Consider the following 15,277-nt stretch of genomic DNA (forward strand, 5'->3'; position numbering starts at 1 on the left):
AGCCTCTCTGCTCCTATGATGCTGCTTGGCCTGCTGTGTTCATCCAGCCCTGCACCTTGTTGTCTTAGTTTACTCAAGTGCCCTTTTGTTGTTTGTTTGCTTTGTTTTATGTCTGGAATTCTGTCCGAAAAGATTTCCCATGTCCATATTATTACCTTTTTATATTGGAGTCCCTGGCATCAGATGGACTCCTCCTGCACTTGGGATTCTCCTTGACTGAGATGGAAATCTCATCATTGACTTGTTTGGGTGTCTTGACAGGAAATGACACAATCATGGCCACCACCTCTGACTGCCATACAAACGCCCAGTACAACGGAATCATCCAAATTTCCGTTCCAAAACAAGGTATGTAGAGTGTATCAAATAGATAATACAACTACCCAAGTATTTTATCAAATTATTTGCTGAAATTAAGTAAAAAGAAAATATTAAATTTGAAGTGTTTTTGAGGAAAAATAGTTACAATGCTGAGATATTGATCTGTGCAAACTTTTTAAAAGTAATTTCACTTTTGAATTAAAATGTGAAGCTTCTAACCTAAAACACTGAGATATTTTCTTTGTATCTAGGACACCCAGCATGCCTCTTCTGGTTTTGGAGGACACAGTGAGTAATAACTCGTTTGATTTTACTAGTAATGTTTGACACTCAAAAACATACTGAGATTGGTTTTCTTCGCACATATAAACTAACAATGGCTGGTCTTTATTTCATAGTAAAAACTAATTAAAATACTAGTTGAAAATGACACATTACGTTAAAATGAAACCAGTTAATTGTGGCAAAACTGTTTAAAGTGATAGGAAATTTCACGACCTTATTTGGTGAGAATCTGGGGGCAGTTTTCTAATAGCTAATAGCCTCTGAACTCTTAGCCTATATGTAAAATAGGCCATTTAAAATGAGAGCCCAATGCAGATGCTGCAAGCTTGTTTGCTTTCAGTTGTCTAGTTCTGAGGTTCAAAAACACTGCAGAGCCCCCCACCCATTTGGCATGCATTCCCAGGTTATTGAGAACGTGAGCTTCCAATGCAATTTTTCATAGCAGTGACTCCATTACAAGTTATCTTGACAGTTCATGGATGGTTGAGTCCCAGGTGATTTTTCAGGAAGTGAGTATTGAACTTGCAAGAGCTGCATCAGGGTAATTGCTAACAAATATGAGGTACCAGAAACCGCTCAGACTGCAACTGGTAGAACTGCTAGAACAGTGACAGATTACTGTTACACGAAAAGTGGCTTTAATGGGCCCAATGGCTGCTTCTAGAAATGAGCAGGAACTCGAACCTAGCAAGCTGAGCTAAGATCACTCGTGAACACATTTTCAAGTCTGGTCAGTTAGGTTAAAAGATATTTCTTTGACACCTTCTGGTTGTGTGTGAAAGTGGAGATCCTGGAAGCACTCAGGAATTTGGTGCTGGAAATCCCTTCAGGACTCAAATAAGGGCAAGCATTTCAACTTGCCTGATTTCCATCTTTTCCCCACCACTGCCCTTGGCCTCTAGCTTCCTTTCCAACCACTTCAATTAAATCCTGCAAAAAAAATTTCACTCGTCTTGTGGGCAAAAAAAACGTCAAGTGAGACGAAATAACCTTTGAAATGAATACATATATGCAAATATTACTATATTTGTAGAGATTTTTTCTTTTCCTAAGCCTTTAAGCCTATACATGAAGAACAAAACCATTGCCCTTTAACTAAATAAGGTTGTGATGACCAAATATGTGGCTGTAAGTACTCCAGTGCTTATTGATGCAGGCACTGACTTTTATAAATCCACTTGGATTATACTGCCAGTCAGAAATCAAATGATCCAAACACTTGTTGTTCAGGTCCTGACCTCCAGTATAAACGCAGTATTAACCTCTTTAAATCACATTCTTTTTAATCTATTGTTGACTAGCCACAATTTTCAAGTTGGGCTTTTGGCTGAGGTCCTTTTCACTGTGCATTGCTGACACATGTAGTTCAATCAGCTGACTCCAAATCTAGTGTGGATTTGTCACAACAATGCAGATTTTCTATTGAAGTGAAGGGGAAAAAAAGTATTTTTAATCTACCTGTTCAGAGTCGCTATCACGCACCTGTGGAACAGGTGGGACTTGAACCCAGGCCTCCTGGTCCAGGGATAGAGTCACTACCGCTGCACCACAAGTGAGGCAATAGCCATTTTGATCTATGACTTCTTCTATTCATAAAATTAAATTATTGCATCATCACTGCATTATTATCTTATTTCTAACTATGGTTTTCTTAGAATATGTATAGTCATTAATTGGAACAAATGCAAATTTTAATTAACAATAACTTAAAAGACGTGTACAAGATTGCTTTGGCTTAAAGGAAGTTCCGTTTACAACCTAAGGATATCCCAATGTGCTTATATCAATGATTCTCACTCTCTCGCTCTTGTGCATCCTGTCATTGTGGTGCTCCTGACTAAATTGTGCAATCATCTGTGATGTTGAATTCAAGAATTAATAATGAATCTTGGATTTCTCCAGGTGCAAAGTGAATTTTTAAATAAAAATGTTCACTCAGCCCAAATATGTTTTCTATGCAACCTGTTCAGAGAAGTTACAACACATCTCTGGAGCTGATGGGACTTGAATACAATACGCTTGTGATAAATTGAACCACTAGTTTAGATTTGGGCCATTCAGAAACATGAGCCGTTCATTAGTTGACTGCAACTTGAACTTCAGATTGATCAAAGTTAATAGGATGTGTGCTATTAGCTCTTCCATTATGTCCCATCTGCATTCGGTTTTACAGAGAAATGTGAGATCCTTTCACGAAGTTCTCAAGAGGAGAATTCGTAAGTACATATTTTCTTTAAAATGCAACTGCTTTTTTTGTTTTGCCATCTTGAATGATTTGCGTACAGTCTCTCAAGTTTGTCAGTTAAATTTGTAAAGTTTATGAAGTTAAACTGGTGTACTCTTCCTCAAATTTAGTGGGCATAATCCTTCCTGTGTTCGATGCTAAGATGAGCAGCACAGCAAGTTCATCTGTTTGTTTCAATGCTATTAGGTAACAATTGGATAGAGTACAGGTAGCATCCTTCTCTTTCGCTTAATCTACTGAGGGCTGGAAAGCTTCCATAATCCCCTTCCAACCCAATGAAAGACCATGTGATTGGCTGCTCCTTGACAGTAATAGCCTTTAACTTTGAATTTATCAGTTCTTTAAAATCATGTGGAGTGCTGACAATTTGCTTTCTCCACCTTAAACCATGTAGACTTCCCTCTATTCTCTATTCTCTATATTCATTTCACAAGTATTGAAGAATGAGAGTCTTACGTCTGTTTCTTGTTTATTTGAGGACCCACAATGAGATGTCCTGCACCTTAAATTGCAGCGTCCTGTTAATCAGTTTGCATCAAAATGGTGGAATATTTATGATTGTAAATAGATTACAAGATGCTGAACACTTTGTGGGGTGAATTTTTTTTATTAGCTTTGCTTTTCAAGAATAAAACACAAAATCTTCTATTCCTACCTAAAGACAAGTTGCGAGGAAATATAACTCTGTGCATAGTTTTAGGATGCTGGCTATTTGAACCATTACTGGATTATGCAATCCAGAAAAAACGTTCAAGGGGCCTTTGTGTTCATAAATCTACACTTGTAGGAATTTCCAGAAGACATTTGCTACAGATTTCCATAAGAGACTGAGAGTCAAAGTCAAACTTGTGGAAGTGAGGGCAATATATTTATCTGATTTAAGCTGCATATCAAGAGACATGTAGGAAGAAAAGGGAAGCAAATTACCGTAGATGCTGAAATCTGTACTGAAAACAATAAATGCTGGAGGTCACAGGGTCAGGCAGCATCCATCGAGAGACAGCAAGCTAATGTTTCGAGTTTAGATGACTCTTCTTCAGAGCTGAAGTGAAATGTGGAGGGGTCAGCATTTAGCTGTAGTTGGGGGGGGGGTTGGTGGTGTGGAGGAGAAAAAATGTTAGTCCTGATTAAGTGATCAGAATGTGAGAATGTCAGAACAACGGTGTGTCCACCTGCCAGACTTGAAAGAGCAGACAATCCCACTGGCATTTGAGGGAGAAGAGAGAGGGCATGATAACAGAGAATGTAACAAGTAAACCTACAAAGAAATGGAAAATGTAACAAATAAAGCTTAAAAGGGAAGAAATGGGAGTTGGTTCACAATTTGAAGGTGTTGAACTCCATATTGAGTTCAGAAGGCTACAAAGTGCCTTGTCTGAAGATGAGATGTTGTTCCTCCAGTTTGCACTGTGATTCACTGGAACACTGCAGCATGCCGATGACAGACAAATGGGTGTATGAGCAGGACGCGGTGTTAAAATGACTGGCTATGGGAAGGCCAGGGTCATGCTTCCGCACAGACCAGAGGTGTTCCGCAAAGTGGTCACCCCCAGTCTGTGTTTGGCCTCTCCAATGTCGAGGAGGCCACACTGGGTGCGGTGAATACAATATACATAAGATTGGAGGAGGTACAGGTGAAATGCTGCTTCACCTAGAAAGACTGTTTAGGCCCTTGGTTGGTGAGCAGGGAGGAGGTGAACAGGCAGGTGTCAAACCTTCTGCGGTTACATGGGAAGGTGCTGTGGAGCGGGGGATGGTGTTGGTGGTTGTGGAATGGAGTAGGGTGTCCCAGAGGGAACGATCCCTGCAAAATGCAGATGGGAGAATGAGGGGAAGATGTTTGGTAGCGGCGTTCTACTAGAATTGTTTGAAATGGCAGAGAATGATCCTTTGAATGCGGAGGGATGGAAAGTGAGGACAAGGGCAACCCGATCTCACTGTTGAGTGATGGAAAGGGGCAAGGGCAGAAGCACTAGCAGTAGGTTTTTTTTCCACCTTACACTCACCCCCAACAATAGCATAAATGCTGTCCCCTCCACACTTCACTTCAGCTCTGATGAAGAGTCATCTCAAAATGTTAGCTTGCTCTTTCTCCATCGATTCTGTCTGACCTACAATGATCTCCAGCATTTGTTCTTTCAGAAAAGGGAGGTGCTCCAGTTGGCAAGGTACAACTGCAGGCTTTCTGCATGATCCGTGATGGTGCATCAGGTATTCTTGTATTTAATAACTTGGGTGATGACGAAGTTACCCATGTCCATGTCTGACAATGGCAAAAAGACAGACAAGTTTTATAAGTGGTATAGATGGAAGCATAAAATTGAAGAGGAGATTAAGAATTTGAATGGCCAAAACGGTGGCAAATGGAATTCAAAATAGGTCAGTGAGGTAATCCAGCTTTGACCTAGAAAGGATAGATAATATTTGCATAACGATGAAATGATCGAAACAATGGAAGTGAAAGACAGATTTGTTAGCATGATACCCCAGGTTAAATGATACCTAGAGTTAAGTTCCACAGATGATTATACACATCAATATTGTATTTCCTGAAATTTAGAACGATATGGGATGGTTTGGTCAGTTTTGAAGATTTTAAGAGAGGGGCAGAAAGAGAGAAAAACTATTTTGCTGGTTGGAATATCTAGATCGATGCGACAAGAAATGGTTTCGGGCTCTGGAGGAAAAACTGAGTGAGTGGTTGTCTTCTGTGCTGCATGGTTGTGTGATCTGAATGAGGTGCTACGACACTGCTATTCTCTGTAGATCCAAACTCTTGAGGTGAGGTAGCAGTTTTAGGGATGGAGTAGAATGCCAGAAAAACAATTGGAAATGTAATATAAATGTGATTTAGAAGTGGAATTCTATCCTGTAATGAGCAGTAACAGCTTCACTAGAAGTTTCCTTTATCTTTTATTCAATGTTAGTATGCATTTGCGAAACATGTAACTTTTGGATAAATTTATCCTGCAAAAAGCATAGTATAATTTATTTTGATTTTTTATTTTACTGGTCAGTAATTAATGAGAAGTCACACGACACCAGGTTATAGTCCAACAGGATTATTTGAAATCACAAGCTTTCGGACCATAGCCCCTTCGTGAAGTGAGAGAAAAGCACACAGACACAGAATTTATGGGCAGAAACATCAAAAAGTAATACGAATGGAGTGTCGAATAATAAGTCTCTGCAGGTGATCAAAAGTGTCAGATGGTGTAAGTAAAGTTTGAACAACTGAATAACAAGTAGAGGGATGACCCTCTGCATGTGACTCTCATAGCTATCACATTATTCCAGTCATTTTGTTTGTCTGTAGCACCACCTTATTCTTAACTTTTTGTAATGATCTCTCTGCCCCATTTAATTGGATTATAGATCATCCCTTTGCTTGTTGTTCAGCTGTTGAAACTTTACTCTCACTGTCTGTTTTTAATCACCTGCAGACATTTATTATTTGACACTCCAGTCACACCCAGTTGTATGATCTTTTGATGTCTTTGCCTATAAATTCTGTGTCTATGTGCTTCTCTCTCACTTCACCTGACAAAGGGGCTACGTTCTGAAGGCTTGTGATTCCAAATAAATCTGTTGGACGATAACCTCATGTCGTGTGATTTTTAACTTTGTTCACCCCAGTCCAACACTGGCACCTCCCACATCGTAGTAATTAGTGAGTTCATATCTATATCAGAAAGCTGGCATGATGTTGACTGTTAGGAGTTGCCTAATTATTAACTTGCCTTCTGCTGCAGTGATAAGTCCCTACTTGATTTATGGAATTAAGCAGTCAACTGGCTTTAATGCTAAACTGTCTAAATTAGACCATGATATTTATAGCATCTGAATGCTGCAGGCAGCCTTGCCTATTTTATACTCAAATTAGGTGATTGTCCCAGAGGATGATTAGAACTGTACGCCGCAGAGTTTTGCGCTCTCAATTTGTCAATGCCTTGGTGTAAAGTGAAACCATCTCAAATTGCCTAGTGAGCCTGTTTAACAAAGTATCACAGTCTACAAGTTTATTTTTTGCAGTATCATCCTTGACAAGATTATTTACAGCACAGACTGTTCAACTTGGAAACAGTTGCTAATTAAAGATCAGAACTGATGTGGAAGCACTGCTGCTCAGTGTCACAGTTGGTTACTTATTCTTAAACCTCCATTTCAATTTATCTCCCTTCCACACACTTTTTTGAACAAAGTGACTCCTACTGGTATACAAGTTGCACCTCTATGGCTGCACAGATTGGTCCCATTAAATGTTCCACTGGCTATGTGCTACATGGACATAGCAACTAAACCTAATTAAATCCTCCATCTAAATGTCCACATTCAAGTTTTTCTATATGAATCACTCAATCTTAATCAAGATTGAAAATATTGAACACTCTTTTTTTTGTTCAGCAAAAGTTCAAAGAAACCAAAGCCAGTTATGGTGGCCTAACTGCTCAGCCTGCCGCTGCAAGCCAAGTATGTGGATTTTACATTGTCTGGTTTTTTCAATCTTACCTGACCGATTAAAAGCTCTGGACGTCCAAAACAGAGGTATAATTGAAACCGTAGGCAATTAGAAAACTTAGCCTTACACACTGTTTAGGGTATATACTTCTCAGCTACAATTTTTTTTTTGCTAAAGCAGATTCCATTCAATACTTCAAAAAGGAATTGTGGAATCAACAAGGATATGGGTTGAAGAAGGTAGCATCAGTGGTCAAAAATTCTGACAGGCACTTGATGGGCTGAATGGCCTTGTTCTGTACTGCCATTTTGCAGTAGTTGCATATGCATAAACTGCACGCTAAAGTTGTTGTGCTGTGCAACCAGTTGTATTTAGTTGGTTGCAGATAGTTGAATGCAGTTACATGGTGAAGAAGATACTGAGAATACAACTTGTAATGCATGGCAATTTTAGCAATTTACTTGTAAGCAGCTGATGTGTTTGTTTTGTTCTCAGTTTTAGCAATAACTGCTTGAAGATATTTTCCTAACCATTTTAGGCTTAGCAACTATATCACCACCTGATTGGCTTGCAGAGGTATAGAGAGAAGGTGACGTGCTCTGCGTACAAAAAACTTTTCACGTCAGTTACTAAGCCAACATTGGGTTCAGTTATTTTTAAAGAGGATTAGTCAAGTACAACTTGAAATTTGGAGGCTTATTCTTCAGATTAAAATATTTGGTTAACAGTAGAATTAGAGTTCAGGATGATTTATTCCCTCAACAACTAATCCTCACTTTGCGTTTCTTTGTATTCTATCCATATGGATTTTTCTTTTAATCATCTTCAGTAATAGCATTAAGATTCTGTGACACACTGCATTTAAGTAAATGTAAACCAGGCTTAATTGTACTTGCTGTATTTCTATTCTACTCTTCATTCAAATGGGCATGTAATACATGAACGGTAGTCTTTCCTTCTAATGGAAGAAAGTGTGTCGGATCACGTGTTAATTGAATTAGAATCAGTTGACATGAGTAGTTAAAAATGGAAGAAAAGAAAGAGATTTTCATGTCTCTGATTACAATGCACATTTTCACGTTTTCCATCATTTTGTCTTTGAATTTTTTCATGACCTTAGTATGTTAAATATTTTAATTCTAATGTATAATTATGATTCTTTAACTATTATTTGATGATTACTTGAAACAATGTACAGAGCTATCTGCAGAAGAGTTCTCTGACTCATACCTCCAAGGTTTACTGTGAAAAGAGACCCAACTTTGGGGGCAAAAATATTGCTTTTATTCAGCATAGTTCACAACTACAGGAGATCCCTGAAGATCTTGCAGCCATTGACGTACTTTTGGAGTGTAGTCAATGTTGGAATTTTGAAGATATAGGAACCAGTTTTGTGTACAGAAAACTCCTACAAACAGCAAAGTGATAATCAACATATAATAGTTGTTAGTTACCTTGCAGTATTGGTGATAGGGAATGGAATAAGTATTCACTTTTTATTACTCTCAGTAATTAGTAGGTGTTCCTAAATTGGATTTGATGTCTTTCAAACACACACACTCCTTCAGTTCTCCCCAGACAGCATTAATTTCAAAGGAACACCCTTAAAGTATTCCTGCTATGATATCTTGCACATTTCTGTATGGTTTCTTTAATGATATGTACGTTTTTGTGATGAACTGCAGGTATTTGAAGCTATAACTATGATGATTGGATTGAGCTTCCTAAAGCAATCTCAAATTGAAGCTTTTATAAACAGCAGAGAGAGTGGAAATACTCTGGATTTAAACCTAGGTCACAAGACTCTGAAAGTGTTATTTACAGCCAGCTTCAAACAAATCGTACCAAAATTTGTGGAGCCAGTTTTGAATTTGAACCTTGTGCAGCGACAGTTTCTGTGCTTACAAGGAGCCACACAAGGAGATTAGAGAATCTTTTGTGTTTATATATCATCTGTCACATCCTTAGTGTCGTGAGGCACTTCAAACCCTGTTCATTGTGGTTCACCTGAGAGGTGGATGGTCTTTAACAATTTTTATTGGGTCATATGTCTTTCCATTCCATATGTAATGAGATGCTTTGAAATCAGATTCTCTGTTTTTTTTAAAGAAAGAGCATTTTCAGATAAGCAAAATCCATTTTTTTGCATATAATGGCATAAAGGCAATTTAAAAAAAAACTTGTTTCATGTTCTCTGGGCATTCCAAAGGGTGTCACAACCAATGAATTGGATATATGATCATTATGATAAAGTGGCCAACTCGGGTGCAATTGGTCTGAATTACCACAAACAATATAAATGATCAGTTTATCCCTTACCATTGAAAGAGATTATGTTGGCCAGGATAAAGTAAACAAAGGAAATTGTTAGATGTATAACTGGAGACCCAAGATCAATTGCAATAGATACTGTGTTGCGGTATTGAGCTACAACTCAAGTCAAATTCCAGGTCAAACCAGGAATGGAGCTAAGCCTTCATCATAGAACCATATAAAAGTTACAGCACAGAAGTAGCCAATTGGCTCGCTCATGTTTAAATAAACCAGCCACCCATTCTAATCCCTCTTTCCAGCACCTGATCTGTAGCTTTGCAGATTACAGTACTTTGGGTGCAGATTCAGATTCCTTTATAATGACTTGAGAGTTTCCACCTAAACACCAAACCAGGGAGTAGATTCTAGATTTGCACCACCATCTATGTGAAGAAGATGTTTTCCTTTTGTCATCTCTGATTCTTCGAATTAACTTAAATCTGCGCTGTCGTACTTGACCTCTCTACTTGGGTCAACTATACTCCCCTATCCACCCTATCCAAGCCCTTCATTATTTTGTCCAATTGTGCAATGAAGTTGCGCTCCTACTCGACCAAACCGCTGATATTTTTCTGTAGTCGCCAGTCATTCCCTTCACTGTCAACTGCCTGGGCAATATTTGTTAAGTCTGCAAATTTCCCAATCATGCCTCTCACGTTTAAGTTTAAATTGTTCACGTAGCGCAGAAAACAAGGGACCCAGCACTGAAACCTGTGGAAGCCACTGTCCATTCACTAAAACATCCATCAACCATTACCTCTAATTCCTGTCACTGAGCCTGCCACATTACACTGTATCCCACGGATGTTTTTCAGAACAGTCTGCCGTGTTTACTGATTGATTTGATTTATTACCACCTATACCGAAGTACAGTGAAAAGCTTTGTTTGTGAGCAGTGCAGGCAGATCATAGTAAGCAAGGATGTACGGTTCATAGGGTGAAAAAAAATCTTGGACAGGTTACAGCACACGCAAGGCAAGATCAATATTAACAAGATCAGCATTATTTGAAGTTAGAGAATCCATTCATCAGTCTCATAACGGCAGGGAAGATGATGTTCTTGATCCTGTTGAGGCATGTGTTCAGGCTTCAGTATCTTCTGCCTAACGGAAGAGGTTGTAGGAGAGCATTACCGGTGTGGGAGAGATCCTTGATGTTGGCAGCCTTTCTGCAGCAACAAGACGTGTAGATGGAGTCCATGAATGGAGGGTTGGCTTCTGTGATGGTCTGGGCTGTATATACAACCTTCTGTGGTTTCTTAAAGGTCCTGGCCAGAGCAGTTGCCATACCATACTGTCCTGCATCCGGACAGTATGCTGTCAATGGTGCATGTGTAGAAGTTGGTGAGGGTCCGTATGGACATGCCAATTTTACTGAGTTGCCTCAGGGAGAAGAGGCGTTGTAGTGCTGCCTTGACCGTCGCATCTACATGGGAAGTGCAGGACAAGTTGTGGGTTGTCGTCATTCTTCATGGACACCCTTGACCCTCTCAACCTGTGGTCTGTTGATGTAGATGGGGCATGTTCTCCCCCTTTCTTTCTGAAGTCGATGATCAGTTCTTTAGTTTTGCTGACATTGAGAGGGAGGTTGTTGTCGTTGCACCACGACACTACCACACTCTCTTTTCTGTATTCTGGCTCATCCTTGTTTGATATCCATCCTAACACGGTGGTGCCATTAGCAAACTTGTAGCTGGTGCTCATTTGGAATTTGGCAATGCAGTCGTGGGCATACAGGGAGTACAATGGGGGACTGAGAAAGAATCCTTGGGGAGCTCCAGTGTTGAGTGTTACTGTGGAGGAGGTGCAGTTGTCTATCTTCGCTGATTGCGGTCTATGGGGCAGGAAGCTGAGGATCCGGTTGCAGAGGGTGGAGCCGAGACCTTGTGGTATGTGTGAGGCCTTGCTGAAATCCATGTAAACTACATCTACTGCACTACCCTCATCAATTCTCCTTGTTACTTCCTCAAATAATTTAATTAGGTTAGTAAGACGCTTCTTTTGCTGAACCAACCCATGCTGACACCCCCCAGTTTATCTCTGCTTTGTCAAATAACATTGATTCTATCTTTCAACATTGATTCTAAGTACTTTGCTGACAGACTGCCCTATAATTATTTGGCCCATACCAGGGATCGTTTTTGAATAATGGTACAACGTTCATAGACTTCCAGTTCTGTAGAGCCTCATTATTTTTGTGGGTTCACTAAAGTTTGGATTCACTAAATCGTCAAGGATTGTGCTGGGATTATAAGTATATTGCTGCTTGGTATACAAGAAATTACTCAGTTTGTCAACTTAAAGAGAAAAAGGTTTGATTTGGGAAAATTATTCTGGTTAACAAATGAAAATTGGTAAAATCTCTTAAAAAATTAGCATGTGGCCTAGTTATTATCTTTTTGTGTAAATTTACTTCCAGGACACTTGAAAATGACCTCCAAATCAGCAGCAGTGATGACAGTGATGGAGATCAGGTTAGTCTTTGATTTTCTGCAGGATATCTGTAATCTAATTAAAAACTGAAAGAACTGCGGATGCTGAAAATCAGAAACAAAAACAGAAATAGCTAGAAAGACTCAGTAGGTTTGGCAGCACCTGTGGAGGAAATCAGAGGTAATGTTTTGGGTCTTCCTCCTTCAACCCCTCCTTCAGAATAGCCTGAGTGTCCTAAGGAGGGGTCACTAGACTCAAACCATTAACTCTGATTTCTTCCACAGATGCTGCCAGATCTTCTGAGCTTTCCCAACCATTTCTGTTTCTGTACCTATAATCTAGGCTCTGGTTACTGAGTTAGCTAGAGACCTGTAGTGTGGTTCAAGATAGCACCAATATCATGAACTCTGTTTACATTCTGGCTAAAATACACTTGGGATCTCCCTCTCCATTATAGTACCTTGGGCTGTATAACTGCTTGTCTGTCTTTAACAGAGAGAAAGAGATGTCTATGGTCCCTATGTATAATTTCCTACATCAATTTCTGTACTCTTTGTTCAATTAATATGAAAACTGAGTTGTTTTAATGATATCTAAATAGTTTGGATTGCATGCAAGATGTAATCTTTCTTTCTTAAGATGTAACAGACTAATTGATTTTCTTGCTTCTCTTTTCACCTCTTCTCCGTCTCATGCCCACTATTACTTCCCTTTTCCCACCTGTCCTCCCCTACACCTCAAATACAGGTCATGGACAAGCCAGTGCCTATTTCTGCCCCTAAAAGGTACATTTATTTTCTATTCAAATTTGTATTCGTTTTGATTTTTGTCTGTTCAAATCCATGTCCTAAGACATACTGCAAATGAAGCCTTCCTTTCCTGTGCATTTTTACAGTAAGAAGTAAATCCTTATCAAATCCTGATCTGATTCCACACACCGACAACTTTTTCAAGCAGAAATTCATCAGGTGACAATTGGAGGCGGAACTGTGCCATATTTCTACCCCCTCTCTCCTTCCCAGAGCAGTTGTACTGCTTTAACAGCTACCCAGCTGATTCAGTTTGTTTTGTTGGGCCAAACAAGTGAAAATACCTATGAATATTTTTACATCTTGAAGACCAAAGTGGTAAAGTTAGAACAAATGATGAACTAAACAAAAAGAAACCAGGTCCACCAAGCTTAAAGCTTCATAATATTCACAACAGCCCTCACCACCTGTAGCAATGTAGAGCTTTTTCTTTCAAACCAAGCAACAACCAATTTGCGGCAAGTGGACAGTGGAGGAGTGTAACATGAAAATCTGGAATGTGGGTCTCCACCCACCTTTTGGTGAATGAATTTATCCTTGTTCAACGATGGTGGGAAACCAGGGAATTCCAGACCAGTTAACTTGACATCTATGGTGGGGAATTGTTGGAGCCTATAATCAAGGATCGAGTAACTGATCATCTTTTTAAAAAAAAAATCAGTTAATCAGGGAGACTGACAAAGGTGGTAGGCAGATTTAAGTAAATGGAACATGTTTATGTGGACTTCCAGAAGGCTTTTGATAAAGTTCCACAGAAGAGATTGTTACCTAAGGTGGAAACCCATGGAATTGAGGGCATATTACTGACATGGATAGGAATTAGGGAGTTGGAAAAATGGACAAGTACTCAAATTGGCAGGACGTGGCTGGTCTTGTCCTTTAGGATTCTATGTTGGGATCTCAGTTATTCATAATATTCACTAACTTTTCATTCCATGATCAAAGTTGTTAAATATCCAAATTTGCTGATAACCAAAAATTGGGCAGCATTGTAGACAGTATTGACGACAGCATGAAATTACAATAGGGTGTTGATAGATTAGGTGAATGGGCAAAGCTGTGGCAGCTGGATTTTAATATAAGCAAGAATGAAGTTACCATTTTGGACCAAAAAAGGATAAATGAGGATATTTTGTTTAAGAAGGTACAAAGTTAAATATAGTGGATATCCAGTGAGATTTGGAGGTTTAGGTGCATAGCTCTTTTAAAAGAAATTTAAGCCACAAACATGTACAGAAAATAGTGAAGAAGGCTAATGGAATGCTGACCTTTATATCTAAAGGGCTGGAGTATAATGATGCAGATGTTATAGTTATAGTTATAGCTATAGTTATACAAACCCTTGTTTGGACTCCACTTAAGAGTACTGTCAGCAGATTTGAGCACCATATCTTGGTGAGGATATTTTAGTCCTCGGGAGTTCCACACAGTTTTACATGGTTTGTACCTGGACTTCAGTGGTTAAGTTATGAAGAGAAATTAGACCAATTTAGCCTTAACCTTCTAAATTTTAGAAAATAAAGGACTGATCTAATGGAGGTATTAACAGTGAAAGACAGTAGATGAAGATAAATTATTTCCACTGGTTGAAAATTCTAGAACTAGGGACATAGTCTAAGAATTAGGGCCAGGCCATTCTGGAGAGGTATTAGAAAGCACCTCTATGTACGAAGAGTAGTGAAGGTTTGGAACTGTCTTCCTCAAATGGCAGCTAATTCAATTGTTAAAATTAAATCCTAGGTAGACTAATTTTTATTAAGCAAGGGTATCAAGGGATATGGTCCCAAGGCAGGCATATAGAGTTAGGCCACAGATTACCATAATCTTAGTGAATGGCAGAACTGGCTCGAGGGGCTGAATGGCTTACTCCTGATCCTAGGTGCCTATGATTGATTCATTTCTGTTTTATGTTATTCAGTATTCCACTTGTACAAGCGCATAATGATGCATTTTGCTCGAAATTGAATTTTTTTAGCAATGCAACCCAACACCTTTGTTCTGTTCTCAGTTGGTGATACTAGTCATGAACCTTGAGAGAACTAGATACTGTTAACACCAAGATCTTCAATTGACTTCCGTTCTATACCATTGAGGGAGTTTACCCTGCGTGTGTGCTGAACACTACTTTTATCCAAATTAAATGTTGCTATGCAAATGTAGGTCCTCAACGTCACGAGATGCCTCAGCAGAGATTTATTCACAATTTCACAATTTTTATTTCTAGAAACCATGTAAAATGTCTCCGATAATTCCTACTCTATGCAGGTGACCATAGAGCGTATTTTTCCTATGATTGAAGTTATACAAGTTAATGGGTTTGTACTGAGAGATAGTAGGAACTGCCGACACTGGAGTCTGAGATAACAAGGTGTGAAGCTGGATGAACACAGCAGGCCAGGCAGCATCAGAGGAG

The 15,277-nt window shown here is 39.2% G+C and overlaps 1 protein-coding gene across 1 annotated transcript in view; it reads left to right on the plus strand.

Annotated features, from left to right (window-relative positions):
• The window catches only part of LOC109918418 (AF4/FMR2 family member 1-like), a 167,067-nt gene that overhangs the window by 103,441 nt on the left and 48,349 nt on the right, over positions 1–15,277 (plus strand). Inside the window, exons 5-9 of the mRNA XM_048604209.1 lie at positions 262–348; positions 573–609; positions 2,780–2,822; positions 12,042–12,096; positions 12,803–12,840. Of these exons, the coding sequence (XP_048460166.1) occupies positions 262–348; positions 573–609; positions 2,780–2,822; positions 12,042–12,096; positions 12,803–12,840 (260 nt within the window). The remainder of the gene's footprint in view (positions 1–261; positions 349–572; positions 610–2,779; positions 2,823–12,041; positions 12,097–12,802; positions 12,841–15,277) is intronic.

Source organism: Rhincodon typus, chromosome 1 (genome assembly GCF_021869965.1).
Source record: "Rhincodon typus isolate 14 chromosome 1, sRhiTyp1.1, whole genome shotgun sequence".
Classification (NCBI taxonomy): Eukaryota; Metazoa; Chordata; class Chondrichthyes; order Orectolobiformes; family Rhincodontidae; genus Rhincodon; species Rhincodon typus.